Source organism: Ambystoma mexicanum, chromosome 13 (genome assembly GCF_040938575.1).
Source record: "Ambystoma mexicanum isolate Mex_15411 chromosome 13, UKY_AmexF1_1, whole genome shotgun sequence".
Taxonomy (NCBI): Eukaryota; Metazoa; Chordata; class Amphibia; order Caudata; family Ambystomatidae; genus Ambystoma; species Ambystoma mexicanum.
In genome coordinates this window covers 690,802,981-690,828,277 of record NC_090938.1, presented here as the reverse complement: position 1 = coordinate 690,828,277, position 25,297 = coordinate 690,802,981, and the positions used below count along the sequence as shown (strand labels likewise).

The following is a 25,297-nucleotide window of genomic DNA, read 5'->3' as shown; positions in this document are numbered from 1 at the left end:
AAAGTCATAATATAGAAAAACAAAAAGTCTAAGGAAAAAAAAGTCAAATGCCCCCTTTTTAATTATATATTTATTTTGGGGTCCGGGAATAAAAAATAAATGGGTAAAACGAAAAACATTTTTAAAAAAAAGGGGTTTGGGGGGGAAACCCCCCCATTTCGAATAAAAAACGTAATTAAAAAAAATTCGACATTTTTTTTCGACATTTTTTTTTCTATATTTTGACTTTAGACTTTGTTGTTTTTGACATTTTGACTATAAACCTTAAGAGCCCATTCAACTAGGGGCATAGCAACTTCAACAGCACTTAAGAGGGGTGTCCCTGTACAAGACATTTGTGCAGCAGCCACATGGTCATCCATGCATACTTTTATCAAACATTATGCTTTGGACTCAACTACCTCTCAAGGAGGTTTATTTGCCAAATCTGTACTACATTCGGTACATGACTAAAAGGCATCTGTACTCCCGCCTCCAATAGAAAACTGCTTTGGGAGTCTATCTAAGATGAGGAATACGTGGGAGGACACAATTCATTCGAAGAACAAGTTACTTACCAACTGTAACGTTCTTTCGATTGGATGTTCTTCCCACGTATTCCTCATCGACCCTCCCATCCTACCCCACAGTACAGTTTACATGGTTTACACTCTAAATTCTTTCAAGGCTTGGGTCAATAAGAGGCACGCCTTTGTTTATAATACATGGGCTCTGATACACGAAAAAACAGAACTGAGGCCAACTGGCACGCTCGAGGCAATTATACTACGGATGACACTCGACGGATGCCGCCGAGGGACATCGATGCCGCCGCCTCGAGTGGGGCGCCCTCTGGTGGAGAGAGAGAAAAAATGTCCGAATCAGCAAAGCTGAAGGTAAGGATATATCTAAGATGAGGAATACGTGGGAGGAACATCCAATCGAAAGAACGTTACAGTTGGTAAGTAACTAATTCTTCTCGTTGTGTACTTAGGAACAGTGCTATGTGATGCCCCTTCCTGTTTTGTCAAGGGGTGAAAGGTCATGTTCCATCACTTCCCATGATGTTACTTCAGGGTTGGGTCAAATGACATCACTCGATGTGATGTCATCAGAGGTCAAGGGTCATGTGATGTCACTTCCACTACCCCAGGCATTTTGGTTAAATTACGTCCATGAATATGCGCTTTACAGATAAATCAGCTATGTTGTCTCATGCATGTTAATGAATCTGCTTGTGTTGGGGGAAAGGGACATCTAGCTCCAGTGGCACTGGCTGTATTTGAGTTTGAGTTGATTGAGTAGCTTGTCAAAATAACCATCTATAATAGTCATCTTTATTGTTTTAATCATCACATATGTAAAAAAACAATTGACACATTTATACAATTACCCTTCTCTGCTTGTGGTGGGTTAAAAGGTATTTCTCATGCATCGTCAATAAGTTTAGCTTCTGCTTCTGTTGCAATGACAGTGTTTGTTCTTAGTTTAATTGAGTATCCTGCTAAAATGGCAAATTGTATTTGACAATAGTAGTCTCTTGTATTATTTTAATCCATGCATATATGTAAAATAATTGATGATTTCCATCTCTCTGTCTATGTCAGTTCATCTGTATGTGTGGATTGGGTGTGGTGGGTTAGAAGGAGGACAAAGGCAATTCTGATCTATTTAAATTACTATTATTTTTTATTTATTTCTATAGCGCCGAAGCCTGCAGGCATCAGGGCGCATTACATAAAGACAAGGACAAAAGGAAATTGAGGGGGACAGCAGATCAAGATTACTGGTCATGAGTAGATTACTTTACATGGTCTTTAGTATTTATACAGGTCCTTTATTTGAACAACAATGGGCCTCATTACGCGGTAGGCGGTAGCCATGGCGCTATTAGCGTCATGGCTACCCCCTAACCGCATTCCGGGTCCGGGTTCCCGACATAGGGACTTACCGTGTCATTCCAACCTTGGAGGACCTGGTAAATCCCCATTCCGGGAACCATTCCCCATTCCCATTCGAGTCCCCATAGGGCTCAATGGGAATGGGGATGGAGCTAATAACGGTACCGCAATTTGCAGTACCGTTATTAGCTCTGAAGTCCCTTAACGGGTCCCTTACATAATGCCTGGTAAAACCAGGCGTTAAGGAAGGGACCCGCTAAGGGACCTCGGGATAGGGTGGTAAGGGATTACCGGCACCGGTGCCCTTACCGGTGCCGGTAATCCCTTATCGCCTACCGCGTAATGAGGCCCAAAGTCTTCAGTTTCTTCCTAAAGGATAGGTAGTTAGATTCTAGCCTAAGGCTGTTTGGGAGTTCATTCCACTTTGATGTTGCTTTGGTAGGGAAGGCTCGCCCAAGACCATTGGCTTTCTTGGGGGGAGTTACTTTCACAAACCATTGCGCCTTGGATCTTAAGATGTGGCAAGGTTCATATGTGGTTATTTGGTTTTTTAAGTAGACAGGGGCAGATCCAAATATACAGTGATGGATAATGGTCATTGCTTTAAAGCTGATGCAGTCTTCCAGGGATAGCAAATGAAGGGACTTTCTGTCTTCTGTGATATGTTCCCCCTTTTTTGTTCCTGGTAATTGTCCTAGCTGCGTTGTTCTGTATGATCTGACATTGTTTGATGCATTTTTTATTAGCCCTCAACAGTAGTGTAGTCCCGTAGTCCAGTCTACATAAGATTGTGGCTCTGGCGATAATGGTGCTGTTTTGTTTACTCAGTATAGGCCTGATGCGACTGAACAGGCCTAGGTGGTATCAGCAATTGTTTTTCCAGGTATGATGCGTGGGCTTCCGCTCCCAAGGATGCTTGCAGGTAGACACCTAATGTCTTGACCTTGTCAGAGACCCCTATTTTTGTGTCTTTGATCTTAAAAGTGGTGTAGTCTGTGTCTAGTTTAGCTCTTGCCTGGGGTGATCCAAAGATCATGAGCTCAGTCCTGCTTCCGTTAAGGTAAAGCCAGTTTGCCATCATCCAGGCTTCGATGGAGCTGTAGATGCTAGCAAGTTTATTATTGTCAGTGGTATGACAGACGGTCAGTTCGATGTCTGGTTGTGTATCATCTGCAAAGTTCGTAAAAAAGATCCCTAAATTGGTTAATGGGGTGCATAGACATCGTAGATAAAGATTAAACAAAAGGGGTGATAGGCTGGCCCCCTGGGGTACGCCACCATTTATAAGTCGGGGTATAGAGAGATGGTCACCCCAGTGGATCTTGGAGCTCTGATCTTTAAGGAAGGCTGTTACCCAGTCTATAGCTCCTCGAGAACAATTACCAGATTTTTCTAGAGCCTCGTGGAGTTTTTGATGATCGAGCAAATCAAATGCTGCTGAGAGGTTTAATAATACCAGCATCCCTGCTTTTCCCTCGTCCAGGATACTAAGCATTTTGGTCTGAAGGTCGAGCAGGGCCATCTCTGTACCATGTGCTCCTCTAAAGTCTGATTGTTGGGTGTGTAGGAGGTTGTTCGTGTTGACATAATCTTGGAGTTGGATAGTAGCAACTTTGTCCAAGATATTTAGGAGAAAGTTACAGTTTGTTATTGGGTGGAGATTGGAAGGGTCATGTTGATCTAGTCCAGGTTTTTTGACTATAGGTGTGACAGTAACCTTTTTAATTGCAAAAGGGACCTTGTTGTCTCTGAATGAGGCTTTCACCATTCTACGAAGATAAGGGGCAAAGATCTTGGCGTTGTCCAGTATAGGCTTGGGAGGTAATATATTTTCTGATCAGGTCGTACATCTGATGGTAGAAAGTACAGAGTTCATGTCGTCTAGGGAGATAGGGGAGAACTTGAATTTACTCCTTTCTTGGGGTGTTTGCTCTAGGTTATCCCTGAGTTGGTGAGGTTGGATGTTCACCTTACTGGATTTTATGACTCTGAAAGCTTTTTGAATTTTGTTGTAAAAGGCTGTTGATGGTAGAAATGGAGGGGACAGTGTCAGAGGTTTTTCTACCGATTTCAGAATCTGGAACAATTTGCCGGTTGAGATGGAAGCAGCGTTGATTTGTTTGTTGTAATAGTTTTTCTTTGCTTCTGTCAGTTTTTCTCTATATAGTCTATCAAGTTCTTTCCATTTTTCTTGGGTGTTGTCTGTGGTTTTTTTGTTGCCATTTTCTCTCCCGTTTACTTTTTTCCTTTTTCAGTGTACTGGATTCAGCATTAAACCAATTTTGATGATTGGGGTTGAGTCTGACATGCTTGCGTTTGATGGGAGCATGTTGGTCGATAAGCTTTTGGAATTGGTTATTAAGTGTTGCCACGATTTTATCGCACAAGTCCTTGGGCCTCATTACAACCCTGGTGCTGACGGAATCAAGGGAGCCGGTACGGGACCGGCCCCCTTCATTCCGTCAGGGCCGATTACGAGGTTCCCTTTGCGGGACTCGGATCAGACGTCTCGTAAAACCAGACGTAATTTCCGGTTCTCGCAAGGGGAAAAGGGAGGTAACAACGGGACACTTGTAATGTGCCCGTTGTTACCTCCAACCCCATTCCCATTGAGCCCTATGGGGGCTCAAATGGGAATAGGGAATGTTTCCTGCAAGGAGGAATTAACGGGTCCTCCTACGTCGGAATGACCCGGTTATTCCTCATTGCAGGAACCCGGTAATGGAGCCCGGTTTGGAGGCAGCCATGGAGCTAATAGCTCCATGGCTGCCTCCAAACTCATAATGAAGCCCCTTGTCTACTGGCGTGTTCATGATATTTTCAATGCCTTGTGCCAGGCTAAGGGGAGTGATCTTTTTAAAGTTCCTTCCACAAACTTTTTTAGGTACATTGTTCGTGTTCCTGACATTCTCTTTGGGTGTCAGTACCAGTTACATTTTATGGTGATCAGACCATATGCATGGATTTGTTCCTAGCATAGTAGTTTTCACATTATTGGAAACTATCCAATCATGTTGGTTTCCCTTATTCGATGTAGGTTCTGAGTTATTCACGAGAAAATCAATTGATTTTAGGTCTTTGTCAAGAGATATAGCTTCTTTGTCTTTGATATTCCCTCTCCATCTATTTAAGTCACCAAGGAGCACTGTCCCTGTATTGGGCCCTTTTAGGTTATTTAGCATCTGTGTCAATTCATTATTGAAGTCAGAGGCCAGTGATGGGGGTCTGTAGATTGCAATGATGTTAATAAAACTATTTTTAGTTGGGGTCAATTTGAGAAGAAGGGTTTCACATCCATTGCGATGGATAGGTGAGGGGAATAGGTTGAAATCTTGCTTGGCTTTTATAGCCACTCCACCACTGTTACCTATTTCTCTGCAATGTCGATGGTGGGGCCGATGGATTCCTGCAGCCAAGTCTCAGTTAGACATAATGTCTAGATCATCATGTATGATGTAGTCATGGATGCTTTCGGCATGTTTGTTCATGGATCTGATGTTCAGAAGGCCTATTTTTACCTCAAGAGGTTTTGCTAGTTGTACTGGAGGGAGTTCTTCTGGTGTTGGAATTTTCTGTGTGTCTTGGTCTAAAACCAATGGGACTGCTATGGTTGTCTCGGTTTTAGGTTTATTTCCATTTATGCAATGTTGTAGGGGCGGGTTTTGTCTTGGCCTAGAGGTTATGGGAATTTGCGATGGTTCCTGAGTAGTTTCAGGGATAACATTTGCAGGGGTTGGGTCAGGTATCTTTTCCTGGAGTATAAGAAGCACTGCACCGTGGTCAGGCAGTGTAATTGTTTCCGATTGCATCACTAATTGCAGTATTTTTTGGTAGCCCATATCTATAACAGGATTGCAGAGGATGGTTGAGAGAGCAGAGTGTTTCAACAAGAGTATCGTTGGATGGCGTGGGCTGGCGTAGACTGGTCTGAAATTTGTGGGGCTGATCCCTCTAGCCGTGTTTGGCGCTGGGGTGTGTGTTATTTCTGGCCAATAAGATGTTCCTTGCTTTTTGCTGTTTTTAGTGGTGCCGAAGGTGTAGTTTCCAGACTGTTACCCTACTGCTGTGCTTCTATTATGATTTATGTGCTTACCTTTTCTTGCTGTGGTCTATGGAGCCCACCCTTCTTCTTATGTTTGGGACCGAAGGAGGGCTTTGTCTGGTTTGAGCTGCTGTTTCTGGGGTGGACTTCTCCCTTATTCCGGGTCACACTTTTACACTATTTCATTTGGGAAGGGGGCGGGCACTGCTGTTAGCGTGCCTCGTGTTGCGGCTGCTTCATTTTAATTATTTATGGAAGGAGGGGGTCTCCACGACCGGCATGTCCCTTGGCTGGCTCCCTCTATATGTCCTGTGGCATGGGGCTCTTGGCCTGCCTCACCTTGCATGTGTGTGGGCCTTAGGTGGCTGTTTTGGGGTAGAGAGGCTTCAGTCGCACAGCCACTCAGCTATTCTGTGCCTTCGCTGGCATGGAAGGCCTGAGTCCCTCCTCCCCTGAGTTGCGTTCCTCCCTGGGTTCTTTTTCTTATCTTTTTTTTGTGTTATACTGGCCTCCAGTAGGTGTGGTAGGTTAAAGGGCTTTTCACTTCACTGCAGAGAGCAGGGGTTTTCGTTGGATGGGCATGCTTTCTTCTTAAAGGTGGGGCCCGCTCTTTCCAGATTGCAAGGATCATCCGTGGAAGGCCACTATGAGGAATTGTTTTTTTTTTGTTTGTTATTGATTTTTATTAGTGAAGTCCTTGAATTTGGGGTGCCCTCTGGAGTGGGAGCTTGTCAAAAAAGCTTTTGGGTCTTCAAATGCATCACGTGTGTAGACGTGTCCTGTGTGGATGAATTAACCCTTTCCATGCCTTTATGATGATAAAGATGAAACTCCTAACTATCCCTAAACTAAAGCGGGTTTCCCTACTGTAAGGAACTCATGGTGGCAACAGTAAAGACGGACGCAAGTGATCACAGTTCAAGGGTGTTTATTGAACAATGAATGCAGGGTGGAAAAACGCCTAACTTAAATCTAAGATGGAAGCAAGCGTCGACCATCAAATGAAAAATAAGGCAGTCCTGGTGGCGTTGTGTCAAATAAAAGGGCCTATACTAAGAAAAACCTATTGCCAAGTCCTTACAACTAATTACAGAAAGAGTATGGAATAGGGTTTCAATAAAGAAAGAAGTGTTCTCAAATCATATGTCAGGATGGCTTTTATCTAAGGGTCTCCGTTCCCCATGTTTTGAGCAAGGGACAAAGTGGATCTCCTAAGCCTAAGCACAACACATGCTCAAGCTTTTCCAGCATGAGCCAACAGTACTGTATCAGCTATCAGGTTCTTCGATGGTCAAGTCTCTTTTCACAACAGTCTTTTGCCTTCGAGACCTGATGTATCCAACAAACACAAAGGTCTGCTTCACGTATACCTTGGGTGATGGCATCACCACTGGGTCTTCCGCTTCCGGGCGTAGACCCTTCACTAAATCTTATGCAACAAATCAATGAAACAGTTACTTTTTCAATGCAATTTGGGTGACAACTTTCCACCCCGGATCTCCTTCTTTCGGGCTCGGACCCCTTTTAGAGGTTTGTCTCCCTCTTCTGGGCTCACTTTGGCTTTTCTTACTTTCACAAATCTTAATGTCTTTTTAAACAGTTCTTCGGGCTTCGCCCCTTTTTGTCGGCTTCCCTCTGCCGGGTTCACTTTTGCCAACTTTCCAACACACTGTTCATAGGGACTTCAGCAAACGGGACACTCATTTCCCTTAGCTTCTCAATCATCTGTCTGTCAAAAACTTTTGACGGTACTGAGGCTTTTACAAGACCACCAAAATAGCCTTGAAACTTGCAGCCATTTATATTACTTTTAGTTATTTCTTCTCTAACTTAATTATGATGTAATATTAAACTAAAACAGATAACCTATAGAAGGAGAAGAATCTTTAAATACTATCCTATTTATTAATATATTCGCTTTTGTACGTACATCAAACTGTATACCATACACTACATTTAAAGAAATTACAGCTGAATAAAGTGTACCTTATAATTACAGTGGAAAATAATGTAAATTGATATCAATTTTATGTCCTTCACTTGGAAAACAAAATTAGGCACATGCATCCACTTCTTGTCAAGTTTTAAGTGTTCAATAATGCTTTTGCAGTGTTCGTTAGGTTTAACGAAAGACACGTGACCACTTCTTCATAGCATAAGGGTTTAACAAGGGCCTTTTATCAGTGTTTGCTTCTACGCGAGGAAAATAAATACTTCTGATCACAGGTGAGTGCTACTTTCCTTTGTTCCCTCGTTATAGACTTCAACGAACAACTTCCACTTGCTTCTACTTCTATGTGAGTTAACATTCAAGCTGGATACTGTTGCCAGCAGTGCTCGTGGAAGGAATCAGACCGCCAGGTTTGACTCACCAGCTTCTGTGATCCTCTTCCTGCATTTTGCACAACTTCCACTGCTTCTGGGTCACTTGGACCCGTACCCTTCCTCTGCCGGGATGTCTTCAGTCCGGCCACTCGACTAAGGAGCCCTTCTCGCTCCATAGACCCGCGACTCGCCCACAGCTCTTCGCCCTCGGTCCCCAAAGTGTTTCTTGCTCAGCAATCAGGCTCACATGGGGAAAGACAGCCTCTCTGCACTTCTTCCACTTCAGCCTCAGTACTTCAGACTTTGGGGAAACAGGACCCTCTCAGAACAAGCAGGTGCAGTCTGCTGCATTAACGTTCCGGCGTCCCTCTGGTTCTTCCACTTCTGCTTGATTTGCCAGCACCGTGCTTCTTCTTTCTGCCTCTGCTACTACTGCACACATTCCATTCACAGTTCCAGCTCCTTCCCCTTGCCTGAGAAGGATAGTGATCTAACTTCAAATTGATATCACCAACAGGAACAAGTAAGAAGGCCGGGTTATGCCATGCAGAAGAAATAATCTTTAACAATGACGTGAATTCATCAAGATTGGATTTTGCTGATGGGATGTGCCAATTAACCATCAAGATAAGACAAATATGTGCTTCTTGTAAGCAATGACATGTGAAAGTGTTTAACATTCAAATGACATTCTCCATGCCAAGGAAGGCCATTGGGTAAGAAAATTGCTTTACCACCAGAATTACGGCCTCTTCTGTTCTTTTATGCTGGATTATGAATAGAATTGAGGGAAATGTGGATGTATCTTGCAGCTTCCTAGCTTTACCAGTGGGCTTTCTAGCTCACGATTCACATGCTGTAAAAGCAGAAGGACTCTGGGTCATTTTATATAAAATGCAAATTGCTTGCAGGTGGTCGCAAATGTTAGCACTTATGTGCTGTTGGGTGCACTTCATGCAATTTTCAACACTCCCAAAGATGAGTGTAAATGTGAATAGTAAATCAACGCAAAATTGCCTTAACTCTTCACTTTTACTCTCCACTTTGTGAGTAATGAAACACTGCAGCAAATTACACTTTGCAAGCAACATTTCATAATGGCTTCCAGTGGAATCCGCCTGCTATTTACCAGACGTAAAGGCAAGGCGTTTTTCTTTGGAATCCATTTGTTTCATACAGGCATTAAAATATCATGAATTATGGATCGCTTTTATCCCCTATTTGATGATGGAACTTACCCCCCGAACTGAAGTAGGCAGTGACAGCGGGGTTCCAAGAGGGAGGGTGAAGTACTTATAGATTAAGGGCAGTTTTCCAATCCGAAATGACGGCAGGGCTTATAATGGGTTTAGGTCAATCACCTTTCAGCTCACCTGACTCTCAGCCCAGGGCCCACACAGAGAGTAGACGAGCCCAGCAATCAAAGCCCAGGTGGTGTCGTAGCACCACTCAAGGGCAGGATAGACTGGCCTTTAAGAGGCAGCCATTCCAGTCAGTCAGTGCCAGAGCTGGCAGCAGGAGAGCAGCAAACCTTGGGAGACCCCAGTACTGGTGAGCCCGACTTATGAGAGTGCAACTGAGGAGACCTGGAAGGAGATGTTTGGAGAGAAGTGAGGTTGAAGAGGCATGGGGAGGAGGAGGAGGGAGACCTCAAGGTGGAGACGTAAGGCGTGTGTGAGACAGAGAGTAGGATCAAACCAGAGAGAGAAATTGGACAGAAGCAAGATCTTGAAAGGGAGAGAACCTTTGTGGTAGAGGGAGGATATATTCCAGAAAGAGGGAGACATTGAAGTTGGAAGACAGCAGGTGTGTGCAGAGTAAAGGGAGACAAAGTAAAGAGAGATACTGGGACAGAGAGATATCATGGAAGAGGGAAAGATGGTACAGAGGAGAAATACCTTCTTGGAGGAGATAAATGTGGGGATTGGTTAATCCATGAAAAGAGAAGACTGAGAGATTAGCAGACTGAGATTCTGATTGGTGAGAGGGGGAAGACTGGAAGTGGAGTAGAAGATATACAGATAGAGGCAGATGCCATTGAGTGGAAGAACATTTTTGGCAGGATGAGGAAGCTAGATACCATCTGGAGGGAGAGAAAACCGAGAAGTGCGGATCCCGGACAGAAGGCTGCTCGATTCTTTGGCTGCTTTCTGTTTTGTCCAGACGCCTCAGTTCATGTCTGCCGTCTTGGTCCCAGCTCCCTCTCTCTGGTCCATAGGGCTCAGGACTTGCGGCGTCCATGGCTCCTAGGATCGGCAACTCTACCGCTGGCCATCTCCCAGCGGTCAACTTGTTCTACCTCGGCCCCTGTTCTCCAGGTAAACAGCTTATCCACTATATGTCTCTTCCTGGGATGAGAGAGAGAATGCCATAAATCTTGTCATTCAGGCCTCCAGGAGGGGTCATCCGCACAACCAAGCACATTTCAAGGGCCCTTTTCCTAAATATTGTTAACAGTTAACTTGCATGTAACAACCATTTGGGATATGGTGATAAGGGAGGTGTTACAGATCGGTTCACTTGGGAGTTATTGTGCCGTAAGGCGGCGTTACCCCCAGTGCGATCACGCTTGCCCTGTCCTCTAGGGAGTGTATTGCGTAGCAAACTTAATGCCCCTTTCCCAAAGGAGGAACAGCCATCCTAATGAGAAGGATCTCCATCTTACGGGCATTAAGGCAGAGATCATTGGCAGAACACCATGCCTGAATGTAATGCTAATCGTGTTTCAAGACCCAAGACTACATCTGTCTCTGTTTCCCTCTATCTCCCACCCTCTCTCCTCCCCTCCTCTGTCTTTTGCTTTCTCTCTATCTCTCACAGTGCCTTCTCTTTTTTTCTCTGTCGATTTCTCCTTGTCTTTCCTCTCCTAGTTACCCCTTTGAACATGAAGTGTTTGATACTTCTGTGGTTTTTAAGATCACTCTCTAGGTGACTGGTCACATACAAACTTCAGTCTCTGAACCTCGTGAAACCATCGCACTTTGTGTAAAATGGAGGCATTGCCCCAAACTTGGACTAGCCTCTCTTCCACAGCAAGATGAATGCCAAAAGAGTTTCTACAAGTCCTTGACCAATTTTATCCTCTAGACCAAGATGTTTTCCTTTTTCGTCAGCTCTCAAAAAATGTTAAACATCAAAGGTTTACTGCCAGTCATCAGTTGGTGCTTAATCTTAAAGTGAAGGTAAAATAAGAGGTAGTTATGTGAGGGAACATTGATGTATGACCCTTTGCCTTTCATGATGCTTCTGTGATAAAACATTTTGGTGAACAGTAAACGGGAACACATTTTGCTCAGTTGATGTTATTTTCAATAATTGTTAGTTGGTTAACTCGTCCTTTAATTTACTGGGAAAAACATGGACTTTCTGATTTCCCTTGTACACTTACCCATGCTGAAGTACAGGCGCTTCCTTTCCTTGTTAATATATTGTTTCGATGTTGGGTTTTAATACCATCATTCTTGGGCACTTACAATAGTTATTCAATTTGTTTGATGCTAAAAAAAAGTGATTTTCTCCCTTCAGCCTGACCCTCCAATTGTGCATTTTGTTGGATTCTTAATTTTAAGATTTCATACGGACGTATCTTGCTGGACTATCTCTACATTTGGAAATTCCTCCTCAGCCTTAGTATTATACAATTACCATGGATTGGATTAGTTCAATTAAAACCATGCAGAATTACCCACTGTCATGGGGTGGATACCACAGAACATGCAACACCCAATAACTATATTTTGCTTTTAGCAGGAAGTGTAGGCAGGGAACCATCCCAAGGGAGGACGAATGTATAAAGCAAGTCCTGTCTGTATGCTAAATCACACATTTCAGGTTTTCCACACCCAGGAAAGTGGCCTTTAGATCACTCAGTCTCTGATTGTTTTAAATTCCCAGCACATTTCCTAGTCTTGGCCTCAGCAGATTATACTGATACCAAGTAGTGCCCTGGGATGCTGTAGCCTTTAATAAACTCCTCCCGAGATAAGCCGTCTATAATTACCCCTCTAGTCCTAGGGATTACTTGCTGCTTTACAAGGAAAGACCTGTAGCTTCCCAACATGATGTAGGGCCCCCTTTAGGTATATCCCACCCCCTGGTCTCTTCCCCCTAGGTGCTAATCAGGCTGCAATTATTATGACTCCCACCCCCCTCCTGTCCAGCCAAGGATTCAAACTTCTTTAGTTGGTGATATTTTGCTTATCAGCTGCCACCCGTATCTCCGCTAGAGCTCACAGCTCCTTCCTTCAGGCCATGGATCCTGTGAGCCCTAAACCCAAGGATCCTAGTAGACCCTGCCGTCTTGCTTCTCCTAAGCCTGGCTTGTTCTACAGTGTGGCCCACTTCGCTTAGCCACCTCCTGTTCTGTACACGTCTTACTATGCAGACTATTGGGCTTGGCCACTTTGGGTTTTTATCCAATGTCTCTCTCCTTCTCTTCTCTCTGCTACACCATTGATACTCTGTATTGCCATCCTACCACCCTCAAAGTCGGGAGGCTTTGGCATCTTTTTATAGTTGGCCTTTGGCAGGAAGGTCTGTTTCCCCATTAGTGTGTGTGATTGATAAATGGTGATAAAATAAACTAATTTTCAATGCCATCAGCAAGATAGAGTGTATGGAAAGGTGATAGAAAGAGGCTCATTATCCTTTGGCATATACTCTAAATGGGGATCACTGCTGACTGTATAGTCTTTCAGCCTGTCTGAGCATGCACTTTCTGCCCACGTGTGGTGCTGGCCGTCCACCTGTGTTTACCTCTCATGATGGTGTCTCTTGATTGGGTGTCTGTTATGTTGGTAAACCTACAGTCTTTTTTTACTTAATGCTTGGCTCAAAATACAGGGAGGTTTGGGTGAGGCAATATGGGATAGGGACAGGTTCAGGGGGTGGGGGGTCCAGCAAGGTGACATCCACAATATACGGCAACAGAATCAGTAAAATAATGCAGTAAAAAATAAATACTGCAATAAAATTTACCTCCGTATTACGAGTGTTCTTAATCCCCATTCCATGGAGTCCCATTGGACTCCATGGAGGGGGATTTTCCGGCATTACTGGTGCCGGTAATACTGGCTGTTTTTGCCAGTAGGGAGGTAATTCCTCCACCCCACCGGCTAACTTGTACTGCAGAAATTTGCCGGTATACGGTAATACTACCACGTTAATTCTGCACCAGCAAAGTTGTAATGAGGCCCATAGAACCCCTTAGAAAATTTTCCATTTGTTCAATATGTATATTTTGAGCATTCCACTAGCTACAGATCCGTAGTTAACAGATAGGTAGTCCTCATTGCATGAGGGCGGGGGAGCTACACCGTGGACTAGTCCGTTTTTTGGATTTATTTTCACTACTTGGATCTAGTTTTCTTGTTGTATATGCTTATTTAGAAACCTAGTTGGAACCCTTTATTGATAAAACCTTCTGGCTAAGAATTTACTTTTCCATAGACTTTGTTTGAAAATCACCATCCTTCTCTCAAAGTGTTTGATCACTTCATGTGTGTACCTGGGGTTCTCTGCAAATTTGCCTACCACGTTCTAACCATTAATGTTGCTAAAGTTCTGGCTTTCACAGTAGTTTTTCATTTTCATTTAACCCGTCCAGTAAATATTTGCTCACTAAATGAGTCCAGTACAGTCATGCAGCCTTGCGTTCCCAAGGGTGGTTCCGACTTATATCCATTGTGAGATAGTCCTGCAGGGGTTAATACTTATGAGTCACCCAATAATCTCACTGCTGTCTCAATGCCAGAAAAGCTGGCCCAAAGGTGATATACCTTGCACCAAGGTGCAATGTTTGGTGCACCCACCACCACTGAACACGTGAGCAGGTGGAGTGTGGTTCATTTAATCCTTTTCTGCCATGATGACCCTCACTGCTCTGACCACTTTAGGATGAAAAAGGAAGTGTTCATTGAATTCAACCACACTAACCCATGCAGAATATTACCCTGGTCTCACTTGTTGACCCTCTTTGCTCTCCCCATTTCTGTATAGAATAGAAAATGAAGAGCTCAGTGGACTTTACCACAATAACCCATAGTCTAGTCCTTTGAGGCATTTATTTTTGATGCACACAGGGCTCGAAATGAAGATTGGCTAAGCAGGAGCTAATAGCAACTCCTGGGTATCCAGCATTAACCAGTGACCAGGCGCTACCACTAGGGAACGAGGAGCTAGTACATAGCCTTGCACAAAAATGTAACTTGTATGTAACCGTTTCCTTTATGTAACCACTTCCTTGCAAATATATGGGATACTTGCTCGCATGTATGTAACCGTTTCCTGTATGTAACCACTTTCTGCAAATATGCGCCCTGATGCCCCAGGGCAAGATGTGCAATACAAATAAATAAATGCAAATACAAACTTTCACATAAGATGCTCACGTGTCATTGTATCTATTATTTATGACCCCCTTATGCTTTAAATGGTATACATATGTGTCCTAGTGTTTATTTTAAGATTGTCCCAAATGAACACAGTTGAATTCACATAGGTGTGTTTGTTCAACGTCAGTTGGCCTGGGGAGTCGAAAGATGCTCCTGGTCGCTGTTTTTGTCAAGCTAATCAGGCTATTCTAGGTTACAAGCAGGAGCTAACTAGCTCCCAGGTGCCCTCAGTTTCGAACCCTGTGCACATATTTACAGCCTTACATTTTTTGATATATGATTGTTAGGGGGTGCGACGATAATCTTAGCGTTACTTGGCAGATGGCCCTTTAGTTAGTGGGTCTGCAGCAGTCTGCGGTCCAATGGTGGTTCAATACACCTGTTGCCTTGGGATCTCACTTGTTTAATTCCAACTCAGTTCCTCTTATCTCAACTCTGCAGAGAGTTGTTGCTGCATAGCCAGTGGAGCATGAAACCCATACAGGGTATTGTGAAACCACTGTGTTATATTTAGACGGGACATTTACACCAGGTGCATAGAAGCTCGGTGCATTCAGACATCACCAATGGTGGAGCGGTGGAGGGCTGTTGGTGTTGGGGCACTAAGTTGTGATTGCTTTTGTCTTTGTGACTAGCATGGGCTCTGAGCAGAGAAACCCAAAATACCTTCTTTGAGTCCATTATTTGTGCTCTGATCCACATTGACCTTCATGAGGTTTTGGGGAAGTGGCTGTGCAAAAAGAATGTCAGAGAGCAGGTTGAGCTTGTGGAAAACTGGTGAGAGGTTGATGATGAATGTGTTGAGATGAAGGAGAGTTGTGTGGATGCTGGACAAGGGTGTTACGAAGGTGGGATGAATGGTGCAGAGGGGAGGGGTGTTAAGAGTATGCTAAGTACCTTGGTGGTGAGAACGAGTGATTTGGGTTAAGTGGTGAAGAGCTGAGCTTGAAGACAAGGTAGGTGGAAGTGAGGGGTTGTATCTAGGTGGTAAAGGTGCAGTATGTTTCAAGTGCTGAAGGTGAGAGGAGTGGAGTTGGATGCAAGTCTTGCATAGATGGGGGCAAAACATAATCCTATGTTCTCTTCTTTTTTGTTTCTGTATCTCTGCTTCTCCCTATGTCTCATACATGCCGCTGGACAGATCTTATAAAGGACGAGTTCCAGGCAGAAGAAGAGGACAACCTGAAGGAGGATTCCATGGAGAATGGAGAGGACCTCTCATACCACTATAGAAGGGACTGCCGCAGTGACTACGAGAGCATCGAGCTGGAGAGGCATGCCGGCAGCTATGACAGTGGCAGGCTAGCCACTGGGAAGCTCACCTGTGATGTGTGTGGACTTCCCTGCATCAGCATGAATGTCTTGATGGTTCACAAACGGAGTCACACAGGTAAGACCACAATTCCGCTCTAGCATTCCCCAGCATAGGAATTCCCATTAATGTTTAGTATAAGGAAGGGCTAGTTCTATTAAAGACACTGGGGCAAATACACTTCCTGCAGTAAAGCATAAAGTTACACAAGTTACAAATCCCAGCAGCACATGAGCCTTTCTGTATTTGAACTTTAAAACATCACTTTCTAGTACCTGGCCAGTCTTAGCCAGTCCTTCTCTACGAGGTCACATCCTGCTATTAATTCCTCTTTCTTTGATACGAACAAAACATTTTGCTTTCTTATATGGGTATCTTTTGGGTTTTCAATAAAAATATCAGAACTAAAAAAAAGTCAGTGGATGTGCACATGATGCACTCGGACTCTTCCAGCTCCAAAAAACTGCAACGACCAAGAAGAACGATAATGAGGAGGCACCTGCCCTCCTTGAGAAACAGCCATTCAAGAGAGCATGATTATACCATTAATCAGAGCCCTTCTTTTCTAAACCCTCAGAGAAGGCACATTGTCTGCAAAGCGCAGGGAACCAATGTCCAACACAGCATTGCTGAACACACAGACAGGCAATTGATAGTGCACTTGCTGTTCAGTGACAGTGGGCTAATACCTGCCTCTGCCTATTTAATAGAAGTCGCATTCCCTTATGCTAGCAAGTAATGGGAATTCATAGTCTTTGGCAAGGTCTGGGGGCGCTATTATGCTAGTTCATAATTTACAATCATTTAAGCCATATTCCCTATGGGATTAAAATAAAATTCCTTGAATGTGTAGTGCTTTGACCAGTCTGTCATTTTCAGAATCTCCTCCTGTCTAGCCCGTAGACTGGAGCCCTAAGAGATCATCGCCTCATGATTGGGGTGCTCACTGAACATCGCTGTGCCAATCCTGGCTTTCCACTGGACCCACTGTGCTAGTGTGGCTGCTGACATGCATGAATCACACCAGTGAGCCCATCCGTCCCAGAGAACATCTCTTATTCCTTGCAGAGTGTTCCCAGGAAAAGCATGATAGGGCTCAGACATCAAATTCGTATTCGTATGACAGCACATCATTAAGGCAATGCTCTTGGGCACAAAAACACTTTGTGAAACATTACAGGCTGCAAGAGATTAGCTATGATTGCATAGTCAGCTTGGCAGACAAAGGCTTGTGCAAAAGGCAGTCATTGCACCGCCAATCGAGAAAAAGACTCAACACAACGTTGACGTCTCTTGTGGTATATCTACAAGCCAGACTCGTAAATGTAACCCCTTTCAGGAGATGACAAGCATGCAGGTGCTCCCCATCATGGGACTCCTCCGCCAAGGTATGTCCTGCTCAAATGGTGGGCCTGTAGACCCCTATCATCCACAAAGTCTTCCATTCTTCCACTGAGTGTGCTAGAAAATTGCCCCCCTATCACCAAACAAGATGAAACAGGATCAACACCCCATTCCACACACTAGCCACTTCTGGTGGCCCATGTCGTCTCAAATCACTTCACTGTGGAAGAGGTACACAAGTTCCTGGTAATTATGTCGGTGTGATGGTGAAAGGCTAGTGCAAGCCCTGAATCCCGCCACGCAGCCAAGTGCAGAGTCCTTCTTTGCAGCATTAGGTGATGGTCCCCCAGTTGATTGAACAGAAAATCCACATTCTGGCATACGTTGAATTGGAGAAGCTGAGGAACGTTCCAGAATTGAAAAAGAGGCTTGTAACGGCCAAAGGGGGCCTACTAATAAGAGACATGTTCTCCTTCCTTCCCTTTGCAAGTGCTCATACTATCATGATGGGAAGAAAAACATATTCTTCCCCAGATCTAACTGGTGCAGAAAGGCTTCTGAAATCATTGGGAAAGGGCCTGCCATCCAGCTGAAGAGGTTGAACTTGGAGGCTAACAGATTCAAGTGAAAATCACCAGTCACATTATGTCGACATGTGACAGGCCCCTGCCGAGATTTCTTCTCTTGTTCCTGTCATAGTCTCTGTAATGAAAAGGACCAGATATATGGCTTGAATGAAAGAAGCCACTACACCTACTGTTCTGATCAAGTTGTGAGTTCAGAGGGACACCCCCCTTTGCTTAGAGTAAAGCACTGTTCTCTATTGATGTTGTGAATCTTTCAAGAGATGGAGCTGCAACATCACTGATGATGTGTCCATCTGAAAACCGAAAAATGTGTATTTCTTCCAATTTATCAAATAATGTAAGGTCTGGAGGAGAGATATCGCCATATTGATGTGGGCATGCAGACAATCTGTATCATGAGACATGATTATCATGTCATCCAGGTAAATAATAAGACAGACGCCGTGAGTATATACTGCAGCCGCCACTCGGTGCATCAACCTCATGAAGCACATGGGGGGGGGCTGCACAAGGCTGAACGACAAGCTGGCAAATTCTCCCACCTGATCATTCCACCTGAACTGCAAAATCACCTTGGTGTGGGAAATACAGGCACCACCAGGTAGGCGTTCTGCAAGCCGAGATAAGCCAGCCAGTAAGTCTTGTTGAAGTAAGTACCTGAGGAGATGAATGCCGTCTATATATTTTCCAAGTATACCGTAATAAAAACAATCAGCAAAAGGGATAGTATTAACTCCCCTAAGAACCTTATCAGCTCACTCCCACCTCAGAACCCACCCATTGAAACACAATAAACTGCAAAGTACAAAGGATCACTAATCCAGGTTCTTAATCGTCATACACGTTTTATTAGTATGTATTCAGGGTATTGGAATTTACATACATCAAGTTACACTACCCAAATAGAGAAATTGTTATCAACCCAATTATCTCTCGCATGCATATCCTCGTGTACTCTGGTATCTGATGAGTCCATTTTATACCACACACAAGAAAGAATACTTTACATTTTTGAGTGCTGCAAAGTCACTATTTTACCCTATTTAAAGGAATCTACTTTTCGTTGTGAGTGCACAGTATCCGTAGAGGATGAGGATGAGCTGCCTATCTAGGATAGTGGATAGAAAGAGACTTGCCCTATATTCCTGTGCACTCTTCTTGAAAAAGAGACACCCTCAGTATTATGATTGGCAAAAATATCTTTAAAACCAGTATAAAGATGAACGCTGCAACTTTATTCTTCCTGTATCTTCATCCTTGAAATGGCACCCCAATTATTTAAAGGGTTCATCCAATGATTTCCTTGGTTAAAAAAACACCTTATTGTGCTCACTATAGCACTTTCCCACATTTGGGAGCAAATCAAATTTCAAACGAGGTGTTCAATTACTAACGCATCTTCATTTTTGCTTGCTGGAGTGGTCCCCTTCGTCCTCGTGTTCATCAAGTCCTTGTTGTAAAATGCATTTGGACTTACTGTAATGTGTGGTTAGTCTATCTGATAAGTCCAACCACTCTTCAATTGTACTGGACTGTTTGCAATGCCGGAGGACTAGGCCTACTAGCTGCCAGGGAGATGATTCTCCACTCAATTTCCCTGCTCTCTGGCAATTCTTCAGATTAATCAATGTCCAGCAAGGCTAATTCAGAGGAGACCTCTGAGGAATTAGGAATCACCCTTTGGATCAGAGCAGGTACATCAGACCAAAACCTACCACAATGCCATACTAAGTGCACAAATATAACAGCCTGCCTGCATCACCTCCAGCAAACAGAGGAGAGAGAACTATTTATCTGGTGTAATTTTACGGAATCGTACAAAAATGTCACCCTCATTTGTGCGCTCCCGCAGTTACTGCGACTTTGGGGGCGCACAAAATGAGGGTGACATTTACTGCGCCCAAGCAGTGCAGGGGTTACGGGGGTGTCCCCCGCTCTGCTTGGGTGCCGTAACGGGGAACCATTTTGGTAAGCGGGGGACACTAAAGAAAAAAAAAAGAAAAGCACCCTGCGGCGCCAGCTCTAACCCACGTTAGTGGGAGGAGCTGATGCCGCAGGGATAGCAGGGTGCAGGCGGCACACACAGAAGTGTGGTGTGTGTGCCGCCTTGAACGGTAAATTGGGGGGGTGGGGGATAGGAAGGGAAAAATCAGGCCAGGGAGCGGGCACAGTGATCTATATGATCACTGCACCACGCCATAACTGGTGTCGGCATTTCGGCCGTTGCAGTTATGGGCGGCGCAGTGATCACATAAATCCTAATTTTACAGGATACCAGTTCGTTCTGTGAAGTATGTTATTAAATATCAGTTGTTTATTAGGGTCTCTGGAACTGCTGTGCCATTCCATTATACTGTAATTCTTAAGTGTTGTGTCAAATCAATTCCTGATTCACGTTCCCATAGTTTCCATAAGTTGTCTATTAAGTCGTCTGCTGCAGGTTGCAGAATGCCATATGCCAAGGCTATACTTTGTTTCAACAGACCCATATATCTGACAAACCCATCCAAAATCGAGTCTTTTTTTACTAGAATTGCTAATCTCCAGCAGTTTAGACATTGCACAGTTACATGGTTGGAGATACCTCCAAACTATTTTTGTTATTAATCCCATAACACTGTTGAATGTCTTCAAAAGAGACAGAAATTCCCTTATCAGAACATTGACCCAATAAAAAGAAACCATTCACCATGCAATTCTTCCATGCAAGAGTGTCTCCTCCTGTCTTAAACTGCTCATTCTGCCATACACTGATGTTGATCCACCCAACTACTGAAGGGTGTTAAACGGGGAAAGGACAGCTGATTCATATTTTACCCTGGCCAGTTGTTCCGGGCTCAAAAATGTGAACTCATACGAACTGTGCAAATGCAAAATTTTAGATTTGGGACTCAAAGTCCCCCATGAATGAGTTCCTTTTAGAAACGCTGAAGTTTAATTCTGGGTTTCACACCTGCCCAGAGGAACTTCACCAGCCTTCCCTCCAGAATTTTGAGATATTTTTTTTCCCCCAGTGGGAGACTCTTAGATGGATAATTTGCATGAGCAAATTACAAAATAGTAATCCTTTTTTTCGGTTTCATCTTGTTAATCTTTTTATTTTATCAGTAGCGCCAGCAAGGAGCAGAAAAAACGGAAAATATAAAACCATTACAACAGTTACATTACACATATTGTCAACCAGTCTTTAAATCCATGACCTTTTGCTGAATCCAAAGGTTTGGGCCCCCCTGAGGGTAGAGTCACGACAATTAGATATCTGTCTACTAGGTATGTGGATGGTGGAAGAAGAGTAATTGATGACTGATACTCAGATACAGGATAGATCAGGTTGCGACATGGGTGTAGGGATGGTGGTTTTGGGTCGTTTCCATCGCCGTTTACCCTTAGAGTGGCCTAAGCCTTTGGATTCAGCAACAGGCCATGTAGTGAAGTGATCAGTTTACTGCAGCCCCTGGAATTGTCAGGTCGGTTAGCACTGCTGACTCACGTGGTGTGCCTCCCACCGCTCCCCATCTAGAAGTCAATGCCTCTCACTTGAGCATACTAGAATGTAGTCCTTAAGGAATGCCCCGAAATCTACTCAATCTCCAATAACCTGAGGAATCCCTACTCATTCAATATATCTCCAGCCAACCCCAACTGTGCCTCTTACAAGCCACAATCGCTGAGATCCTCAAAAACACCACGAGAGCAGAACTGCGTGCAAGATGTTAAGGTTGGTACTAAATGGGGAATGTGTTCATAGTAGCTGCAGAGTGTGCGGTCCAACTCGTCTTGTTGTTCCGTGCTGGGTTTTTCCAGCAGTCAGGTCTTTTTCAGGAAATACCAGAAAGTTGCCAAGTCACCCCCAAACACATCTGCTCTTTCTCCATGTTCACCTGCACACCCACTCTGCCTGTGTCCTGCCTCTAATCCTCAAGATAATACAAATAGAGATCACAGACATGCAGTCCTCCCTCTGCACAGGGCCTAGTCAGGGCCTCAGCTCAGTGGCTATGCAGGGTTTTACCCGCTCACACCATCTTCAGCGTAACTGAGTACAGCATGGGCCCCTCTTATGTTTGGTACATCAAGCCATCCATCAATTGACGCCTTAAGATCCTTAGTCATAACATGCTCCACAAAATGAGCCACAAAAGCACCGACCTAGACCAACAAACGTCCCTCTCATGGAGCCATACAGCAGACCTTTGAGTTCACCCCACCCAGCTGCACGTCTAGATGACATGGAAGCCTCTTTTATGGTAAAGCAAGGGCAAGCAATGTGTTCGTCCACTCCCAGTGCTACTCGGGTATCGGGCAAGCTGTAGCCACTCAAACCTGTTTCCTTTACCTCCTGCTGTCCCAAGACATTCAGCCCTCACAACCAACTCATCCAATCAGTCTAATGCATCCCTACCACCCCTTTGTCTCCAACAGGAGCATGTCCTAACCCCAACCCTATGCAACCCCTATGTGTCCATGTGAGCCTGCAGAGCCACTCTGCCCTATCCCACTTCTCAGCACCCTCTGGTATTTGGGACTGCTCTGCATGTTTTTCCCTGGGGGTATTAAATCCCCCTGATTCACAGTACCTAATTCTCAGGGATCGACTAGCAACTGCCCCGTCCCCCCATATGCATGTTACCCAGTGCCCTCCCCTCCTCTACCATAACTCTTCCCGGACTATAACCCCTGTCATATTCGGCCCCCAACATGGAGGACCACACATCAGTGTCTAAATCTAAGGGGGGAACCTACTAGGGGAGTTGCCGTCATGTGGTGGGTCCACTTGCATCCTCCAACGAAAGATACAGGCCTATGCTAGCTGATTCAGTTATTTACCCTCTGAGTGCTCTATCACTACTTGCAGTCTTCTACCCCCCACCAATCTCCCCTGCTATCTACACAACTAAGCTTACTTGTCCCTCTTTCCCTTCCTTGATCCCCTACATGCTCTCCAGCGCTCTTCCTGCCCACCTCCCCCCCCCAGTCCAGGGACCAACATAAGTCTTGCCTCTCATTGGGCAAGATTGTCATTGCCCCCCCTGCCACACCACTCCAATCTACTATTTTATTTCCCCAAGCTGAGGTCAGCGCCCCAGGTTCTGCTTTTGTTTGGGGTTGCCAGGTGTTTCTGGCCAGTGTGACTAATCGAAGGAATTTGTCCCTTCTCCCCAAGGGAGAACCCCCCCCTTTACCCGTGAGGCTAGGCAGGTGAGCCTGCTCCACAATACCCTCCCTAGGAGTAGAGGCAAGATAGACCTCACTGGGAGAGACTCCCCCTTAGGAGACAAGGAATCCCGTTCCTGTGAGGAACTTCCTAGACCATCTCACACGATGGCATATATGGGACTATCTAAAATGCCAAATGGTTTCAAGTCCCGAGACTTGACTGAAGAGAAAACTAACCTACACCATTATAAGGAAGAAAAGGAAATTGCCCCTTTAAATGAGGAACTCCAATTAACTGGGACGAGTACGTTGAAGGCAAAGTGCATGCGGAATGAAGGCGAGAGAGCGGAATGCAAAGGCAGGCAGGGGAGGCACGCTGGACGCGTAACAACTGATGGAGGCGGATCAAAAGGGAGAGGTAGCGCTTGCGACAAGCAGGCCGGCTCCGAATGGCAGAAGGAGACACTAGAAGCCCAGCGTGTGCAAGAAGGTAGAAACCGGGGTGACGGGAGCCCAAGCCTCAGTGGTGGTGTGACCACAAGGAGTTCATGGTGGGTAGACCACCCATCCAACTACGCTGACACCACAAGTGCAGCAGATGGTTCGGTTATCCATTGATGTACCCAGACCCTGTGAAGAAGAAAGAGAACAGCAGAGGAACAGCAGAGGAACAAAAGAAAAGGTCCCGAGCCAATACGGGCCTCAGAGACATTCCGCTGGAGCTCTGAACGTAACTGGGAAAACAGGAAAACTGGGAGGTCAAAAGGGACTTGTTATGTAATCAAAGATACTCATCCCAAAATGAGTGACAAACACTTGAAACAAAAACTAATGAACTTCAACTGTGTTAATGTGAGAAAGAAAATCACGGAAGACCTTGCGAAGGAAACCAATAGCGCTTGGGGATCACTACCTTGGGAAGAGGGGAACTATCCCATTATTCAATAAGGAAAGAGTGGAATATAGGGAAAACAGAGAGAAAACACAGTGAACCCCCAAAGATAAATAATATAAAAAAGACTCCAGGCTGGAAAGAGCTGATCTATAATTGTCGAGAGAGCAAGGCCCACACAGGTAAATATACTTTCCAAGGTTACTCAAATCCCATTGACCAGCATTTAAATGTTCGACAAAGGTTAAAGCAAGATATCTCTAAAGAGGAGAGAAAAACCAACAGTATCTTGAGAGAACTATGTATTGATGAAGAAATTAACGAGAAACTATTTAAAAATTACATGTTAACGAGAGAAAGAAATAAGACAACTGCAAGAAGCAATCATCAGGAGAAGGGAGTATGTTTGGAATATTAATAGGGTCAGTTAGGGCTAGTTTCGAATAGCGGACGGATTGCTTTTGGACATATCAAGCATCTTAATTGGTAAAATAGGTAGGGAATACCCTGCAGTCGCAGGGAAAAATAAGTCTTATTCCTTAATAAACACACATTGGAAATATCATCCGAGTGTCTGTGTCCTTCTTCCGACCTGCCATACCAGCCACACAGAGGGCTCATTTTCACTCCCTTTCCCCATCAGCTGAATGCCATCTTAAAAAGCAAATCATCGGTACTCACACTATGTGCTATGCAGTCATGGCTGATTTCACCTGAATCCCCCAACCACCCTAGCACAACCTGCATCACCCTAATTCTCCCTTACTCTCCCTTACTACCCTTACCCTGAGGTTCACACGTCCACCCAACCGCTCCACATAGCCCACCACACACCTTAGCACTCAGCCATTCTCTTCAGACGCTCAGCTACCTCACCTCTTGAGCCCCCCACCAACGCCAGAAGAAGTCTTGGTCCACATCATTGGTGTTTAACCTATTTTAGAGCTGGGCTGAGACTCCCAGGATTCCGAGGTCCGACTACTCACTGCTGTCCCGGCCGGTGGTCCCCATTCCTCTTCCTTATTTCTCCGCTTTGAAACCTGAAATCTGTTTAGTGCATTCCCTCTGCATTCTGGGCGACATTTACTTGTTTCTTGACTTCAGGAGTAAGCTTTCAATGTAGTCCAGTTTAGTATTGGTAGAAAATGGCCTCCTCCCCCTGTATGACGTTCAGCTTGGTTGTTGCATGGCATGACATGGCATGCTTGACTCCTCGCTGCTGCAGCCCTTGTTGGACACTAGTGAGTGAACTACTTCCTAGACCATGCATAGCAAAAGTGAAATCAGGGTAAAAGCGTTTCTTCGCATTTACATGCCTTATCTCCCCTAGCTCTCTTGACACTCCGAGTACTGCGTCACTGTCCCT

The 25,297-nt window shown here is 44.7% G+C and overlaps 2 protein-coding genes across 3 annotated transcripts in view; one reads left to right on the top strand and one right to left on the bottom strand.

Annotated features, from left to right (window-relative positions):
- The window catches only part of IKZF3 (IKAROS family zinc finger 3), a 571,204-nt gene that overhangs the window by 383,126 nt on the left and 162,781 nt on the right, over positions 1 to 25,297 (top strand). The window contains exon 4 of the mRNA XM_069634764.1: positions 15,781 to 16,029. Coding sequence (XP_069490865.1) covers positions 15,781 to 16,029 — 249 coding nt within the window. The remainder of the gene's footprint in view (positions 1 to 15,780; positions 16,030 to 25,297) is intronic.
- The window catches only part of LOC138521724 (uncharacterized), a 249,845-nt gene that overhangs the window by 179,446 nt on the left and 45,102 nt on the right, over positions 1 to 25,297 (bottom strand). The gene's annotated exons all lie outside the window — the stretch shown is intronic.